An 18,601-nucleotide genomic window follows, 5' to 3' on the forward strand; every position below is an offset into this window, starting at 1 on the left:
CTTGAACTCACAGAGATCCTCCTGCCTCTGCCTCCCGAGTGCTAGGATTAAAAGTGTATACCACCACCACCCGGCTCCAGTCTGTACTCTTACAAAATGCTGACTACCACTTCATTTGAGTAAGTCATATGCTAAAATGTGCTGAAACAGCAGAACGGTGATCTTTAAATACCCTCTCCAGGCAGAAATATTCGGAAATGAAAGTGCTCATGAAGGGACAGAAAGACAGACAGCTGAAAAATGTTATTTCCCTGACATCTTTGGAGCAGAAATCTTCTGTGAACCCCTCCATGCCTCTTAGAGCAGATAGGATGTTAATAGTCCAGACCTTTAAGTTTATTTACCCTGTTGGTGACTATGATAAATTAAAATTTGAATCATCTTTTAGAATAGTTCTGACTTTAGGGCCCAGTGGGTAAGAGTGTTTGTTACATAAGTGCAAGGGCCTGAGTTGGAACATACGGCACCCACGTAAAAAGGGGCCATGATGATTTGTGATATACCCCTAGCACTGTGGTCAACTGAGGCTTGCTGGCTCTTAGCCTAGCCCCAGGTTTAGGGAGAGCACAATAGGGAAACCCGGTGTCCACCCTTGGTCTGTTAGTGCATTCTTGGGTGTGTACACTAACAGACGTTGAACCATACAAACACAGAAATTTATTTTCTTTTATTTAATTTTCTTAAATTTATGTGTGTTGGTGTGAGGGTGTCATATCTTGGAGTTAGAGACAGTTGTGAGCTGCCATGTGGTTGCTTGGAATTGAACTCTGGTCCTTTGGAAGAGTAGGTGGTACTCTTAACCACTGAGCCATTTCTCCAGCCCCAGAAACTTATTTAAAAAAAAAAGTTCTAGATTTTCAGGAAGTGTGGAAAGATAGCAGGATTCTCATATACTGCTGTATTTATTCTCTCTCGTTCCTAGTCTCTTATGTATGTGATAAATTTTTTACAAAGGACAGACAGTGGTAACTTCTTATATAAGCTACCCTGCAGTTTATTAGAATCCCAGCAGTGTTTCCCTTGATGTCATTTTGTTTGATCCAACATCCCACTAACGACCCATGCTGTGCCCTCTCACTTCCTCTTGTTGCTGTACTTAAGCGGATTCCACTTGCTTTTAATTAACTTGTTGGTTCTGAGGTGCATTAGTCAGGTACTTCAGACGTGTCCCTCAGCTTGGCCTTGTCCAACGTTTTCTCATAATATCACTGGGTTGTGGGTTTTGAAGAGGCAGTTTCATCTTATCACCTGAAGGATACCACTGTCAACACAATCTATCCCAGCTAGCACTGACCTTGGTGACCTTGGGTGAGGTGGTTGTCAGCACCCTTTAACAGGACATTACTCACCCTCTACACTTCTACTCTTTAGAAGGAGTTGCACTGTGGTAGCATTTCAGTCATGGCAGGTTAAGTTCCTTCTGTAAAGTGCTGGGACTCATCTGCACAGACTTCTTTATTCCCACACTTAGTATTTATTTGATATTTATAAGTATGGACACGTAGATATTTATTTTGTATCTTGGGTTATAAATTAGTGCTCAAACTGTTCCAACATTCCTTACTTCCTAGCACTATAAGATGCTGAAGGTTCGTGTAGTGTTTCTGTGTCCCAATCCTGGAGTAACCATTTCTGTAATGGACTTTTTGATGTCCCCTTTCCTGAAGAACAGTATTAGAAACCAAGAAAGGGCATGCGGGAGTGTGTAGAAGTGTGTATGTCCATGCCAATAATTTAGTTACTCTCTTACTATATTGCAAAACATGAATTTATATAGTTATCTCCAGCTGTCATTGGTGTCATGTGGAATACCCTAGATTCTCATTTCTTTCTTTGTAACTTCTATCATCACCCACTTACTTGTTTACTTGTATAGCATCTCACCATACGCATATAGGTACTTCTAACCCTTGCCCAGGTGAGTGTCCTATAGTTGATCCTCTTTTCTTCTAAAGAAAGGAAGAGATTTGTCCCTATTGTAAGCTGTGATTGATGAGAATAATGTCTAGCACGGCCAATTCTCTACCTCCTATTGTCATCAAGATGGCTTGTAGCCCCCTTTGACTGTGGCCCTTCTATCGACTTGGTTCTACATGTCTGCCTTCATGTATGATAGCACATATACAAAGCCATTGCTTCAGTTGAATGGAGGGGGTATAAGTAAATCTTCCTTATGCATTTTATAAATGGAGGGGTAGTTAAATCCTCTGTATGGAATATGCTTGTATTTCCTTACCAAACATTCTATGGCTGAAGGCTAGTGGTAGAACTATAATGGAAACACAGAAACCATTGTAAAAGTCTATAGTGATAATTTTAGTATAATCATAATGATTGAATAGTCATGCATATTTCTAAAAAGGAAAAGACATCTCAGAAACCATATTTTAAGGAAATATTGGTTGGTTTGCTTATTTTTCTTTTTTCTTTTTAGCTTCCTCAAAAGCATGAGCTTAGCAAAATGTATATACCACATATGATCCCTGTCTGGTTTTGCTATTATTGGACTTAAGAAATGCATTTGATTTCACCTGCAAGTATTTAAGGAGATTTAGAGAAAGTTGAGACCATCTTTTTCAGCTACTTTCTCACAAGGTGGCTGCCAGCTTGCCCCAAGTCAACACCAGGAGGTCTTTAACTGGAGCTCTTTTCTAAGTGACCTTTCAGCTTCTACACTTATGAATGGAATACTGTGCCTCATTTTCTCAGTGACTGAAATGATTGTGCGTATGGAAAATGGGCGTCTGACATATCATAAAACACTAAATATTGTTTTTAAAAACCTGTAAATTCCTGTAGTAAATAGTTGACCTTTTCTAAGAAGCCCTGTCTGTTCTTAGATCTCAGAGGAAAAAACACCAAAGTTCACAATTTTAATATAATAATTATCTAGCTTTGTTTATTTTTTAACCCTCATGACCATGTTTGTACTAGGCTCCTTGAGTTTCTCTTTAAATTAATATAATACCTGAATGTGATCTTTAAAGTCTTACCATTTGGTAACATGAGGAAGCCCAGTGGTATGGGCTTGTTTCACTAAGAAAATACATAGAGCTGGAAGTATGTGACCGCATTACAGAATGTGCTATAATAAAAAAGATAGGTCTCTAGTATGACCGAGAAGGTAATGATGCACATGAAAATAGATCAGTGTTGAGTGTAATTGTACATTCCTGTAATCCCAGCACTTGGGAGGCTGGAGGAAGATCATTATGAGTTCAAGGCCAGCCTGGCCTACATAGGAACATACTTTTGTGAGAAGAAAAAAGAAAAGCAGTAGGAAAGTATATGAAAATTAACATTGAAAACACCTAGATATGTTGTAGCTTTTATCCCTCTGTGTGTAAATGCAAGATCTGTTGGGCTTTAAATGGAAGAATTTACAGAAAATGTCAAAGGAGTTTTTGACAGTAAGTTTGTTCAAAAGAAGAAGAATAGAAATATCAATAGTGCCACCAATTTCTAGGTGTCTGGAGAAGATTTATTCTACCCATACTTCTCCAAAGCTGGGGACAGCTCTCTTACTTGCCATGCTTTTAGAGAGGTGCAATGGCATTTGGCCAACTGCACCATCATACAATCTCTAACAGCAAGGGTGGTTTTCAATTATAAAAATAACAGGCAGATTTGCTCAGCCAGGGGGATACGCAAGCATGTGCACGTGCCTGTGCCTGTGCCTGTGCACATACCCTGTGTCTGCTTGAGGTAAAGATAGGACTGAAGATCCAATGAAGAAGACAGTGTCATTCTTTCTTCATGCAGTCCCAAATTTAAGAGTCATTTTCCACTCACCAACCATCTCCCTCCACCTGTGACCCTATGTCATCAAGGAAATTGCTCTTTCTTTTAAACATCATCTGTTTTTACTTACAAGTGCAAAATAGACTAAGCATCCCTGGTTCAGGTGGCCATTACAATTTTTTTCCTTTTTTTATTATTAATTTATTCATATTACATCTCAGTTGTTAGCCCATCCCTTGTATCCTCTCGTTCCTCCCTCCCTCCTGCTTCCCCCCGTATTCCCCTCCCCTATGTCTGTGACTGAGGGGGACCTCCTCCCCCTGTATATGCTCATAGGGTATCGAGTCTCTTCTTGGTGACCTGTTATCCTTCCTCTGAGTGCCACCAGGCGTCTCCATCCAAGGGACATGGTCAAATGGCCATTACAATTTTTATGATGTGTCAAAGAACCAAGTATGTGGTCTGGGTAGTGATGTTCCCTTTTCAGTGTATGAAGGAGAGATAAACATGTTTTTTGTTTAGATCACAAGTGGGGGATGAGAAAAAGACTTGTGAGAGAACAGGTGATGTTTATGCCCTTAGAAGTTGAACTACCGTGTGAGGGAGATTGGTTGTTAACCAGCTGAAAAACATCCTTGAACAAATTCTGAGAGGAGGTATAAATGTGAACCAAACACAGGAGGCAGGGCCTTTGGAGATTTGGGATAGTTTTGGCTGTTCATTGCTCCACTTTGAGAAACTCCTAAAGAGAACCATCCAAGGGAAGGCTTCAGGGCTCTGGGCTCCAGTTGAGGTTCCAGGTTCTGGTTGCTCCAGGTTCCAGCAGAAGAAATCCTGCTGATTATGCCAGGAGAATCGTCCCTTGGAACTGATATCCTTACGGTTTCGTTATTGTATTCTTTAATCTTCTTTTCCTATTGTTTAGGTTAGTCAGGTTATAAATGAGGTACTCTCGGTTAATAAGTTCATAATGAAATATAACTGTTAAGAAAATTGAGCCTACAAATGTAGGAAAAAAAACTAGAAGTTGGTCTGTAGCCACAGAGCTGAATTTCAGATGGAAACATCGACCCCTCTTCACGAGTCAGCTCTTTCATATTTTACAACATTCAGTTGCTCAGAACTGATCTTTTCCATGAGACTTCAGTATCATGTCTCGTGAAAAAGAAAAACATACACTCTCTTCCAATGTGGGTTTGCCCTGTAGCTCACAGTAGGCAGTTGAACGGAAGGAGAAGTGAAGAACTTTTGTACAGAGGCTTCCCTTTAAATTAGTCTACAGGCTCCTGCCCCCATGTTTCATTCTGCAGTGGTATGGCCGAAAGTGGGGCTACGGCCACTCACAGAGCAGACAGTCTGTGGTCCCTCTGCCTACGTGGAACCTGGGATCAGAGAAGACATCACAAGGAAGATGGGTGGGGCTTACCTGATGTATCTGGAAGAAAAATTCATACAGATTTAGTTGTCTGCGTGTTTGTAACCACTGATTGATGTTTTTTCATTTGTTTTAAAATTTTCTTGGCTCTTGCTGTGTGAGGAGACTTTTCTTTTTTGCCAAAACTTGAACTTTTTGGGTATTATGTCATGAGACTCCAAACCTTATTTAAACCTTGTGCTGTGCTTCCATTGACTTCATCAACACTTCTCCTGCAGGTGAGCATGGCGTTCCAGCTTGCCACTCTTGCACCGAGGTGGAAATCCAGGTTCCTTACTTAGGTTCCTGTTGACACCCTGTCTATGGAGGTCTCTATTAGTATTGGGCAGGGCGTAGAGTTCCCAGTGGGCAGAGGTTTGACACAGTCCCAGTTGCTGCATGGGGTAAAAGTCTGGGCTTCACACATAGTCTCCCTTGACGCTGTGGGGATGCTTCCTCACCACTCATAGGCATGAAGGCCCTCTTCTTTTGTCTTGTGCTAGCAACACTCTGGAAGAGGTATCCTTGTCGGAGGCTCAAGAGAGTGACATTCTAATTCCTGCCTTTGGCTTTTGCTGCCATGTACGATCACAGTTTCCTCTGAGGTGTTTGGCCCGAGCATAATAGTTATGGTCTATAATTTTCTGTCTTCCCAGGTTGTCTTTTCTTTTCTTTTCTTTCCTTTCCTTTCCTTTTCTTTTCTTTTTTCTCTGTCTAGTGGCTAGAAAGAGCAGGCTTTTGTTGAGGTTCTTTTAGCCCATGCCCACTGCTTTCTCCGGCTTGCTAACTTCCTTCTATAAGAGTGAGAGATATGGGGGGGAAAAAAGAACCTAGGGGACCCACACTATGTTGTTTATTAGGTTCTGAGATCCTATGGTGCTCTCTCTAAGTCACAATCATCTTTTTAAAAATCTGTACCATGCAGGGTTGTTGTTGTTTTTCAAGGAGAATAGGAGTGAAAATATCTTCCTTCACATAGAAGTGCTTGCTTTTGATTTGTCCCCTTCTCCAGATGTTTTTATTAAGAAAGTTTTCAAAAATATCCACGGGATAAAAGCACTTTATCTTGTTTTTGTTTTTCGAGATAGGGTTTCTTTGTGTAGCCTTGGCTGTCCTAGAGTTGCTCTGTGGACCAGGCCGGCCTCGAACTCACATCGATCTGCCTGCCTCTGCCTCCTGAGTGCTGGGATTAAAGGCGTGCGCCACCACACCTGGCAAAAGCATTTTATGTTATACCTCACGTGTTACCACGTAGCTTCGAGAGCTGGGCACGTCATTCATTTTTGATGGATGTCAGCACACTTCACCTAGAGTCACTTAAGCACATGCACCAACTAGACTTCACTCATGAGTCTCCTGAGGTTGATTTTACATAAATGGAAATCCACAAAAATCATAGAGGCGTGTGATCAGTTTTCTATAATCCAACCAATACTGAGATACATTCTGTCTCTACCAGTTTTCTGTCCCTGGAGTTAGTTCCTACTGACTTTCTTTCTTTCTTCTTTTTATTTTATTTTGCCATTGATTCACTTTGCCTACTTTAAAATTTGATAAAAATGGAACCACACAGTGAATTCTCTCTGCCATGTGGCCTTTCCAGTATGGGATGTTTGAAATGCTTGTGTGAATAGGCTTATGCTATGGTTATAGCAAGAATAACAGAAAAAAATAGTTCTACCCATCTTCCACTCCTTGCTATATAAATTCTCCTTGTATTTGTTTCCCCCTTAATATTTTATTATTAAAGTTTCCAAAACTTCAGAGAAGATAGAAGACTTGAATCCATCATATATCTGCCACCTAGATCCAACACTTACATTTTGTTGTATTTAATGAATTATGCTTATGTACATGTACCCATTTTATAAAAAGACTGAGTGCTGTTTTAGTAAATGGTAATACCATGCTTCTAGGTTTTTGCCACTAAACTTTTGAGTTGGGATGATGCAGGTCATTATTATCTCCTTTCTGTTTGGAACACAGTGTAAAGAAGCTGCAGAGTGTGCCTTTTTTGTGGATGATAAAATTCTGAAGGCATTTGAAGATTGTTTTGTTACATGCCATACCCACATTTCCACATATTTCTTGTTGTTAATGTTAGTTACCAGTTTATTTGACGCGGAAACTATTGCTGTAACAGAAGCACACAATAGTGTTAGCATTGTAAAAGGCGAGTTTGGCTTCCTGGCACCAAAATGTATTTTGCGAAGGAGAAACCATGGGTTTCACGATGCCATGACTGTTAAGTCCTTGCTGAGAATGCCAAACTGGCTGCGGAGGAGCATCCTATTTCAGGAATACCGAGAATACTCCACTCCTGCACAAAACATTGATGTGTTGCTGCAGATAGTCTCAGCTGTGGTTCACGGGTCTTTATTTGTCTGGCCCTAATTCTTCTGTAAGTCTCTTGCTCCTTTTCTGTTTCCCTCAAATGATTACCTAGGGGGGCCGTAACTTATGATTGATTGATCCCCTGATTGATATGGAGGGAGTCCTACCAGCTGCAGAACGGGACAAAACAGACTTTATGTGAGGTTCCAAAGAGTACAGGCCAGGTTGCTGTTAGCAGTCCAAGAGAAGACAGATAGTGTTGTTTCAAATGTTTACTGCGACTTTTCTCTAACCTCATTTTTCTTTATACAGTTGATGGACTAGACAAAGCCTCCATAGCAAATTCAGATGGCCCCCCGGCAGGTTCCCAGACACCTCCCTTCAAGAGAAAGGGGAAACTCTCCACCATTGGCAAAATCTTCAAGCCTTGGAAATGGAGGAAAAAGAAGACCAGTGACAAATTTAGAGAGACGTCAGCAGGTATGATTGCTACCGCAGTTGCAAGACAGACAAATGGTTAACTTCTTCAACCAGCTGAACTGCATATTTTATGTGATGTTTTTCCCTGAAAAATATAAATTTGTATTTAAAATGAAATTATTTAACTTAAGGATAAAACAATTGAACAGTTCTGGCTGTCCCTAATTTTGTTCCAAGTTTGGCTTTCCAATGTAGTATTGATTAAAACATTTTTGTAAATTCATATAGACACCGATATTTGACAAATTAGAGGGAAAGTACAGGATTTGAGGTCAAGATGGCATCTGTGAGCATCGTGACTTCGAACACCTTTTTTTTTCATACATATAGAGCTGTAACGATGCCTGCCTACTGCTACTAGTGGAGGCATATTTCTTTAGATTTATTTATTATTATGTATACAGTGCTCTGCCTGCATGTACACCTGAAGGCCAGAAGGCATCAGATCACATTATAGATGGTTGTGAGCCACTATGTGGTTGCTGGGAATTGAACTCAGGACCTTTTTTTTGGAGGAGTAGTCAATGTCCTTAACCTCTGAGCCGTCTCTCCAGCCCGAGATATATTTCTTGATTAAAACTTCATTTTTCTTTGAGCAGGATCTTGTTACAGGCTGACCTTGAATTCACTCCATAGCTGGCCTAGAATTATAAGTGTATGACAGCACACCTGGCTCAGAGCTTCTTCTTCTTCTGCTTCTTTTTCTTTCTTTCTTTCTTTCTTTCTTTCTTTCTTTCTTTCTTTCTTCTTTTTGTCTTCTTTGTTATGGTTTTCCCAGAGATAGGATTTAAAGGAACTGATAGAAGGAAGTGTTGATATACTTGTTTAATCTTAAAGTCCCATCATGTCCTTAGAACAAACCAATAGTCTCTGTCATTGGAAAGATGATGGGAGACTTTCATTGTTGCTTTTGTGGATTTATTGAGCATCAAGAATTACATTGGACTGGGCATGACACATGTGCACCAATCCATCAGAGGGTGAGGCAGGAGAGCTGTGAGCTAGAGATGAGCCTGGGTCCTATAACAAGCCCCTATATCAAAGGAAAAGAATAGGTAAAAAGGAGACCCTGTGGAAAGGAAAAAAAAAATCAATCAAAAGAATGTCATTGCTTGGTACCTTTTACATGGACTTCTAGGGGAAATTTGTTTTGATTCTAAGCTCAATTTAAACAAATGCTAGGAGTCCATGGAATTTCGCTTAAGGACCAAAGGCATTTAATCTCTTAATATACGTTCAGCTTTCTCCATGCTTACTGTCCAAAACAAGTCCTTTATCAAAACGTCCCATCACACTGGTCACAGCATGTGTGCAAGAGCACAGAGCAAATCTTAGTGCCTATGTAAGACTGCCCTTGTGTCCTTGCACTGTGAAACTGAGGAGAAAATACTAGACACAGCACATGTGTGTGCAACTGGGAAACCAAAGATCTCTGGAGACAAATGTCTCAGCTGCACTCCCAGGTAGAATGTTTGAGTATTTGCTTTTTAGTGAACAAAACTGATACCCGAGACCATTTTCAGGATTGTCTTAGAGGACAGAAGGAGTAAAACCACGGAAGAAAAAAGATTGCCAGGAGTTGACATTTGTGGACAGCAGGTTCATGAGTTTATCGTTTGTCTTTCTACCACAATAGAAAGTAGAAAAATGATAGAGACCTAGATTATGGGAAAATGGATCCTGAGACCTCTTCCCTGTCCTGAAGCTTCCTGGTTTCTAAACACGTAGGAGATGGTAGGCAGTGTGCAGGATGAGGACCACTAAGTGATTTTCTTTCTACCAAACACTCGATCCCAGTCGAGCCAGGCAGCCTCTGGACCTCATCTTTTTTGTTAAAATCAAGGAATCGGATGAATTGAATTCTCAGGCGTTTTCCTTCCAGATTCTGTGGTTGCTCTTCAGAAGACTCTTGGCTTTCTTCTTTCTGGCTAGGCATCTTCTTATCCCTGTCTTGCAGGAGGAGGTGCAGCGATGTTGCTCCTCTGAAGTGCTCCCTCTCATGTTTCCTCAAGCGTTGCTAGACTCTGGCTCTGCAAGTTACCATGGTTACTCAAGATGGGAGCAGCTCTCTGGACGATGACATTAAGACATTGAGAGGAGATGGAGTATTTCAGTTATCAGTGTTGCCATTTGTGTAGATCTGAAGCTACTAACATGTCTCTCTTAGAAAGGACATATACAGAGAATTTCCTCTTCCTCTTTTCTTATTTGAATTATAAGCTAGTTCTCAGCATACTTATATGTTTATTTTAAGGCTTTAATTTCTATTGAGACCTGAAGAAAATATCTGTGAAGTTTAAATAAAGACACAAAACAGGCTGAGACTATAGCTCCGAGGCAGAGTGACTGACTGGCTTCATACATGCGGCTGTTAAGTTCAGTTCTTACCACTGTGAGGTGGGGTGGGATTTCTTTATTTTCATGTTAAGGAAAGATGTAACAGAAAAATGAAAATAACCAAGAAAATGGTACATTAAAAAAAATAACTATCTGAGGCAATGAAACCAGGCTGTTTGAACATGATCTAGGCCACGTGCAGTCTGGCAACATCCCCTGTAGCATCTGGGAGTGGGGGAAAGGTGAATGTCTTTGGTGTCAGTCTCTTAATGTCCTAGCCTGATAGTTGCTGTGTTCCATGGTTGTTGATAATGGATCGCTTTTCCCATACCATAGGGATATTTAATTAGCAGTAGATAGACTCTAACGGGAATGTGTTAATGCCATTTTCATTTCATGTAATGGCAGGTAGTTCCAACCTTGGTTTGTTTTTAGTCTTGAGTCCACTATGCTTTGGAATGCTCCTTTGAAGTGCAAAGAAACACCTCGTCTGTGAGGCTGAGTGAGTTCGCTCACAGACCTCCAGCTCTCCACCATTGTTTCTGAGCAGAACTTTACCTGTAGCTCTGACTCAGTCTCCAGAGCAGGAGAGCACTCATCTTTTCCATTCATACTCGTGTGTGTTTTCATGGCATGACAGTCTGAGAAACATGCCATTAGGCTGGACTGGTGGTGTGTGAATGTCACAGCTTACACAAAGTAGAATGACATCATTGCCCCACGACTGTGCCTTTTCAACATCCCCCCATGCCATTTCTTCTCTGTCTGATCTTGTAAGTGAGGCCTTCTTCTGCTTCACCTAACTAAGCTAATATCCCTTTCCTCTCTTTAGTATTCAGAATGTCACTTATATTTTTTTTCTTTCTAATTATTTCCCCTAAATTTTTTTAGCAAAAGGGATGTAACTATTGCTTCTGCATCTCTGTTTCTTTGTTGATTTCTTTCAGTGATAAGTAAGGATAAACGCCATGTCCTCCCATGGGCTAGGCCACCACTCTACCACTAAGTTACATCCCCAGTCTTTGGATTTTGAAACATGTTTGTGTCTCCCCCAAGGTTAGACATACAAGCAAGCCCTCTAGCTAAACAGTTATGCCTCCAACTTCTGCATCATCTGTCACCATCAAAAAAAAAATGCTTTGAAAATAGCCTGGATCTGCTGCTTCCACTTTCTCCCTGCACTCAGCACCCATCTCTAGATGAGGTACAGCTCAGTGCCATGAGGAGACCCAGGAAGTGAGGAGGGAATGCGAAAGTACTGTGTATGTGTGCATTGCTGCCTGGGCCATATAAGAAGACTGCATCTCAAAACACACAGCGAGGGAGAGAGGTGGGAGAAAACAATCAGGGGAAATTTCTTTTTCTTAACTTTTAACCTTATTTAAAATTAGATTGTGCTCCTAGATAAAGAATATCAAGACTTTATCTCCATGTGTGCTGTTTGTAATGGCAAGGGCACGCCTGTCATGATTTTCAGATAGTGTCATTGTAAATTGCAGCATTCTAGGAATCAGATTAACTTGCAAAGAGCCATCTGGCAAAAAACTCAAAGTTACTGAAAGTACCCTACAGTACCTGACAGTAATAATCGTTTTATTGACGGTTGTTGTATTCCACATTCTACTCCAAGAACTCTATTCAGAGTAACTTATTGAGTCAGGAGAACAACCTTATTAAGCTCAAGTGATATGTTACCCACTTCTACTAGCGAGGAGTCTTGGCTCAGAACTGTCAGCCCACTTTCCTATGGAAATAGGAGTCTGGAAGCAAAAAGGCACTTGCAGCCAGCACTTTTCAACAGTTTCATTACCCTGTGTCCTTATAAGGTAGCTTCCTGCACAGATCAGTAAGGATCAGCTCTGGGTAGGTGTCACTAACACACCGGTTTGCCTCATTGGCTAGCTTTTGCCGTAAGACGGATTTGGCCTGAGTAAATTACTTTGGTTCTGCTTGGCTGGCCTGATTTCAGCAGTGCATGTTCAGAAACATGGTTGGCAAGGATCAAAATTATGTTTGGTCCTAGAAAAGCATAATATTCTCTGTAACCATGGAAGCATAATATTGCTGCCTGAGATTATTTTCCATATCTGCAGAGAGGGATGAAATGAAAGCATTTCTCTGAGATGGTACTTGTTAAGGCCTGCTCTTGTTGTATAAATACCCGAAAGCCTTTTGACCCTTACTGCTCCTATTCCACTGAGAAAGTGGATGTGCTGTCATGTAGCGCTCATCTCTATACCATGGGAAGAGCAAGACAGAATCTGCCCTGTTTCCCAATTTACAATAGCAGAGCAGAATTACACAACCAAGCAATGGGCACACAGCCATCAGAGAAGTTCCTTAAGCAGGACTGACTGTCCTTGCAAGGAAGGGTCACTGAGCACTCTATCTATGAAATGCCTCACACAGGAACATGGTGGCATGGTGATACCATTGAGACTCAACACCCTTACAGGTTATTAGGGTAGGAGGTGGAGGGTAACTCAGAAAAGTATGCAGAAAATCAAAAAGCAAGTAGAGAAAAATACAGTAGAGACCTGGAAGGAGATTATGAGGAGACCGTAATTTTAAAAAGAAGTGGTCAAGGAGAAGTCACTGGAAAGAAGAGCCCCATGAGAAATCCTGCTGAGTAATCGCATGAGTTAGGGATCACGTATGCATCCTTCCATCTCCTTCCACGACTCTCCGTTCATTATAAACACAGCCAACTCCAACAATTTAACAGCCAGTGCGCGACAGCCGTGCAGCTCCTGGTAGTTATCTCATCTGTTGCTAGCGCTGCATCTAGGAGATGGAGACAGGTGAGGCAGAGCTGGGCTTGACATCTCTGGGATGACTATCTCCTCTCTCTCTGTAGCTATCACCTGTTGCACGTGTCACGTGAACGCTGCCTGTAAGCTCTCTTCCTCTGTGTGGCCTATTTCTCTTGTCAAGATTCATGACTGTGGTTTGAGTCCCCTTTTCACCTCACAGTATTTCCCCTCACCATCCCTTATTTATATCATTTTTCTACTCCTAGATCTCTCTCTCTCTCTCTCTCTCTCTCTCTCTCTCTCTCTCTCTCTCTCTCTCTCTCTCTCTCTCTCTCTCTCTCTCTCTCTTTCCAGTTCAGGGCAAAGGGAAGCACCTCCCAACTTTATGCACTCTCCCTTTTAATTAGAAGACTATTTATATTAATGCATTTTCTGCGGGGAGGGGTAATGTACCAGTCTTGGTCAAAAGAAGGCTTTAATGACTTCCTGACTATGGGTCTCACAGTTACACAGGATGGGTTGGGCAGCCCCTCTTTGAAGCATTCCCTGTGAGTTGCCCCCAGAAATGAGGCTTTTCCCTGAGCACTGATGTGTGCCAGCCATGTCAAACCCATGACGTTCTAAGAAACACATTTTTCCTCATTCGCAAATGTTTTCCCTACCTTGTCTCTCTGCTGCTGCTACAGATCAGTGAACCCTGAATGCACAGGAGAGATATTTACTCCTTGTGGCCATGACAGTGTGCACCTCTGAGATCTCAGAACCAGCTGTGGTGTGGCTTTGGGGAGCAGAAGTGTACAAAGGTTCCTGGCCGTATTCATTACCAGCCACTTAACATAACTTTCCAAGGCCTTTCCAAGGAGGGCATACATACAAGGAGGGCATTCCAAGTCTGTCTGTCTGTCTGTATGGTACACTTCTAAGAATTTTAATATATGAATAGTTTTGCTCAACCATTTCCAAAGTTAGGACACATCAATGCCGACTCCCTGATCCACAGCTCGATTCTTCCCCGTGCTGTCTTGTGTGTTGAATTAACCTCCCCGACTACATTTTGGGTACTGTGGGTCAGTTCTTTATTGTTATTCACTCCAGTTTAAAAAGCAAATAGCACTAATGCATTTGAAAAAAAATCCTAAAATTCATACGGAAGTGCCAAAGGCCCCAGATAACTAAAGCAATCCTAGCAGAAAGAACAGTGCTGCAGGTATCACATAACTGATGTCAAGTTATAATGGAGGTGGCTGAAGAGGTAACTCAGAAGCAAGAACATGCACTGCTCCTGCAACTTGCAGAGGATTGGAGCTCTATTTCCACCTGTAACCCCAGCATCAAAGGATTCGGTGTCCTCTTCTGGCTTCTACAAGCACCCGTGCTCAAGCACATGCATGCACATGCACACACACCTACACGTGATGTAAAGATTTTTTTTGAAAATCTTCCAATTATTCTTACAGAGCAGTAATAACAAGTACCATGGTGCTAGCACAAAAACAAACTCAGAGACCAAGAAGACGATAAATAAACCCATACAGTTGCAGCCAAGTAATATTTAACAGGGCTGTTAAAAACATACATTCCAGAAAAGACTTCTGCTTTAACCAGTGGTGCTGAGGAAACTAGATTTTCATGTGTGAAACAGAAGATTAGATCAATATCTCTCATCCTACACAAAAATCAATTCAGAATGGACTTGAGAGCTTATTATAAGAACTGAATGTTTAAAACTGCTAGAGGGAAACACGGGCAAAACACTTCAAGGTGCACAGGAACAGACAAGGCTTTTCTGAACATCCTCTAACAGCACAGGAGGTAATCTTAAGAACTGACAAATGGGTCTACAGAAAATTAGGATGCATCTACATAGCAGTGGAAAAATTCACCAGAGTGAAGAGGCAGCCAGCAGAACATGGGAGTGGGGGGAACCCTTGTCTGCTACGTGTCAGCTTGGGATTAATAGCCAGGACACATAAAGAACAACAGAAATCAGGTACCCAAACTGCAAATGTCCTGATCAAAAGACAGGCTGATGAAATATAGAAACCGTTCTCAAAATCCAGAATACAAATGGACTTGCGAAATGCTCAACCTCCTTTGCCATCAGAGAAATGCAAATGAAAACTGCCTTGGGATTCCACCTTAGCTCATCAGAATGGCTATCAAGAAAACAGATTCTGGGCAAGAATATGGAGAAAGACTCATATACAGACATTTCAGAAATAAATGTAGAGGCTCCTCAAAAGGAAACAAACAAACAAAACCTGAAAATGAGACTGCCATGGGACTGACTTATACCAGTCTTGGGCAAGGGTCCTAAGGAAGCACACCATAAGACTTTCATATCCATGTTTATAGATACACTATATACAAGTCAGTAAATGGCACGGGACCTACACGTCCATCAGTAGATTGGTGGATAAAGAAATACGCAGCCCTACATAAGAATGCCTAACTCAGAAAGACAAATACCGCATGTCTTCTTTCACACGAGGAACCTACATTTTAAATTGTGTACGCATGCGCGTGTGCGTTTGTCACTCAAAAACCAGGAAGAGGTATGTGGAGGGGGCATCTTAATGGATGCCTGAAATATGGAGAATAATAGAATACATGCACTGGGAAATTGAAAGGGGGAAGGCTAACTGGGAAAGGAAGTGGAACAAGCTGGAGTTTGAGAGGGGACATGAGAGGGGGCAGTAAGGGAGGAGGACAACTAGGAACAGGGTATGCACACGTGTATGAGCATGCTGTGAAGAAACACCGCTTCCTAAACTAACTTTAAAAAGTTACAAAGAAAGCGAATTGAACCAAAGGATGGCATCATTTGGTATTAAATTAGGAGACTGGCAGCTTTCCTTCAGCGCCTTTGGAGATCGATCAGTACAGCCTAACAGTGTCCACCATCCCTTCATGTTGTTGAGTGGCATTTCATGGTCTGACTTCACTCTGTGATTTGCTAAAGCCATTGACATAGTAGTTGGTTCCAGCTGGGCTTAAGTATGGCTACAGCACTATTCAATTCCTATATAGGTTTCTGTGAATGAGCGCTTTCTCTTGTTGGGGGTGGGGGGGTGGGTATGGGAATAGGTCCGATGTTAGGTGTGCTTAACATTGTAGGCAATTACCAAACCTTTCCCAGAGTTTTCCACTTCTGAGAGCAATATAAGACAGTTCCAGTTGCTCCACATCATTGTCGGAGTTTGATACTGTTATTGTTTTTTTATTATATAGGGATAAATCAAGTATCACTGGGCACGGTGACGTTCCCCTGTGACCCTTGCACATGGGAGGATGAGGAAGAAGTTATCTAGAAAGCCACGGGCCAGCCTGGGCTACAGAGCAAGATAGTGTCATGCACAAATAATGAAGTTTACAACTTAAACTCTTTTTAAATGAGCAGTTCAGTCAGGTCAAGTATTTTTCCATGATCGTGAAAGCGAGTCTCCGACAGTTTTGTACGGTGGAACTGAAACTCTACTTCTTCAACAGCTCTCCCTGTCTTCCGGCTGCCCGCCCCGCCCCCACCTCCACCCTCAGCCTTTCTATCTTCCATAAGTTGTCATTAATTTGTGTTTGAAATAAGATCTCACTGCTTGCTCAGAGTCACCTCGAATTCATGAGCTCAAACCACCCTCTGGCTTCACATTTTTCTTGTCATGTGTCTTTCTGTAAAGCTTTTATAATTTTATGTGGTACATATTTAGGCCAGTTTGGGGGTAATATTCTCGTCAGGTGTGCAGTTTGATATGCATTTCTAGTCATTTTGGTTCTATTTGCTGGAGAAAAAATCTATTTTTTCATTAAATTACCTTTCTACAACTTTAAAAATCCTCTTTGAGAAAGGCCGGTTCTAGTCTTCTGGCCCACTGTTACAATTGAGTTTGTTTTTTCTCAGCTGAGTTTTAAGACTATGGTTTCTATTTCATTGCTCTTGTTTGATATTGTCTGGATATTTCTCTCGGTCTGCAGCTTGCCTTTTCGGTTTTTAATGGGGCCTTTTGCAGAGCAAGAGTTCTTCATTTTGGTAATGTACAGTCTCTCCCCCCACCCGCTTTTCTCTCTCTCTCTCTCTCTGGGTTGTGTTTTCAATGTCATGGAGAGACTTGGAGCAGTGCTTGCTAGGAAGACTCGTCTCCTCCACACTGACTTGCTTTTGCACCTTTGCAAAGTTAATTGGCCACATATGTGGGATCTATTTCCGGACTTGCTGTTCTGTTCTCCTAATCTATGGGTCTGCTCCCTCACAAACACCAGGCATTCTTCGTTACTGCAGCTCTTAAGTCTGAAAATGACTTAGTGTGGTTTTTCTTCTAACTTCATTCTTCATTGTACAATTATTTTAGCCAGTCCACTTTCTTTGCCTTCTCATTTAAAGTTTAGAATAAGCTTACTTATATTCTAAAACTGTCCCCGATGGGATGTTGTTGTTGTTATCACATTAAATCTGTACCAAAATTTGGATGTGTTTGGTTGTTTCCTGTGTTGAATCATCTACTCTGTGAACTGATGTGCCTCTCCATTTAATCAACTCTTTCATTTCTCTCATCAACATTTTGAAGTTTTAAGGAGATGTGTTAAATTTATAACTAATAGCTAAAATTTTTAGCTATTGCGAATGATACATATTTTGAAATGTTTCTAGATGTCTATTTCTGTTGTTTATTGCAGTCTATAGTTATATGATTGTATCATACTCACACTTTGGGAGTACTATGTGGATCAGCCAACTGCGCCTAGAAGTGATTGTATTTCTTTCTTCCTTGTCTGGGTGCCTTTTCTTACCCTCTGCCTCTATCGGCTGCTCTGATAGGAAGTGAGTGGCGAGAAAGGCCATCTTCACCTGCTTCACGTTAAGGGGAAAGTGCTCGTTAAGTGTATTTCCTGAAGGCTTTGCGTAAGTGAACTTCTTTAAGCTGAGGAATTCTTCATTCCTGGTTTGCTGAGCTATTTGTTCCATACAAATAGATCTTGGATTTATTTTTTTGAATCTAATCCTATGTGTATGGGTATTTTGTATGCACATAACTCTGTGTATCATGGGTGTCCTTGGTGCCTACAGAGGCCAGAGGAAAGCATATCGGATCCTCTGGGACTAGAGCTACACAACCACAATGTGGGTGCTGGGAATCAAACCCAGGTTTTCTGGAAGAGCAATAGCTGCTCTTAACTTCTGAACGATTCCTCTGTCCCAGTGTTGGATTTCTTGGATGTTCTTCCTATATTTAATTAATATGATCATTCTTGGGGTTTCTTCTTTGGAGTATTATTACATTTGGTTACATTGATATGTTTTTAAATATTGAACTAGTATTTTGCATTCCTGCTATAGGACTCCACTGGGTTATGCTTCTCTCTCTCTCTCTCTCTCTCTCTCTCTCTCTCTCTCTCTCTCTCTCTCTCTCTCTCTCTCTCTCTCCCTCTCTCTCTCTCTCTCTCTCTCTCTCTCTCTCTCTCTCTCTCCCTTTTCCCTGCCCCTCTCATTTTTGCCAGTTTTTATTGTGTAACTCTTTAGCTATTGGAAATATTGATCTATAGTATTATT

The 18,601-nt window shown here is 41.4% G+C and overlaps 1 protein-coding gene across 1 annotated transcript in view; it reads left to right on the plus strand.

Moving 5' to 3' along the window:
* Phactr2 (phosphatase and actin regulator 2) overlaps nt 1-18,601 on the plus strand; it is a 238,356-nt gene that overhangs the window by 161,150 nt on the left and 58,605 nt on the right. The window contains exon 2 of the mRNA XM_051164550.1: nt 7,802-7,969. Coding sequence (XP_051020507.1) covers nt 7,802-7,969 — 168 coding nt within the window. The remainder of the gene's footprint in view (nt 1-7,801; nt 7,970-18,601) is intronic.

This window comes from Acomys russatus, chromosome 21 (genome assembly GCF_903995435.1).
Source record: "Acomys russatus chromosome 21, mAcoRus1.1, whole genome shotgun sequence".
Lineage (NCBI taxonomy): Eukaryota > Metazoa > Chordata > Mammalia > Rodentia > Muridae > Acomys > Acomys russatus.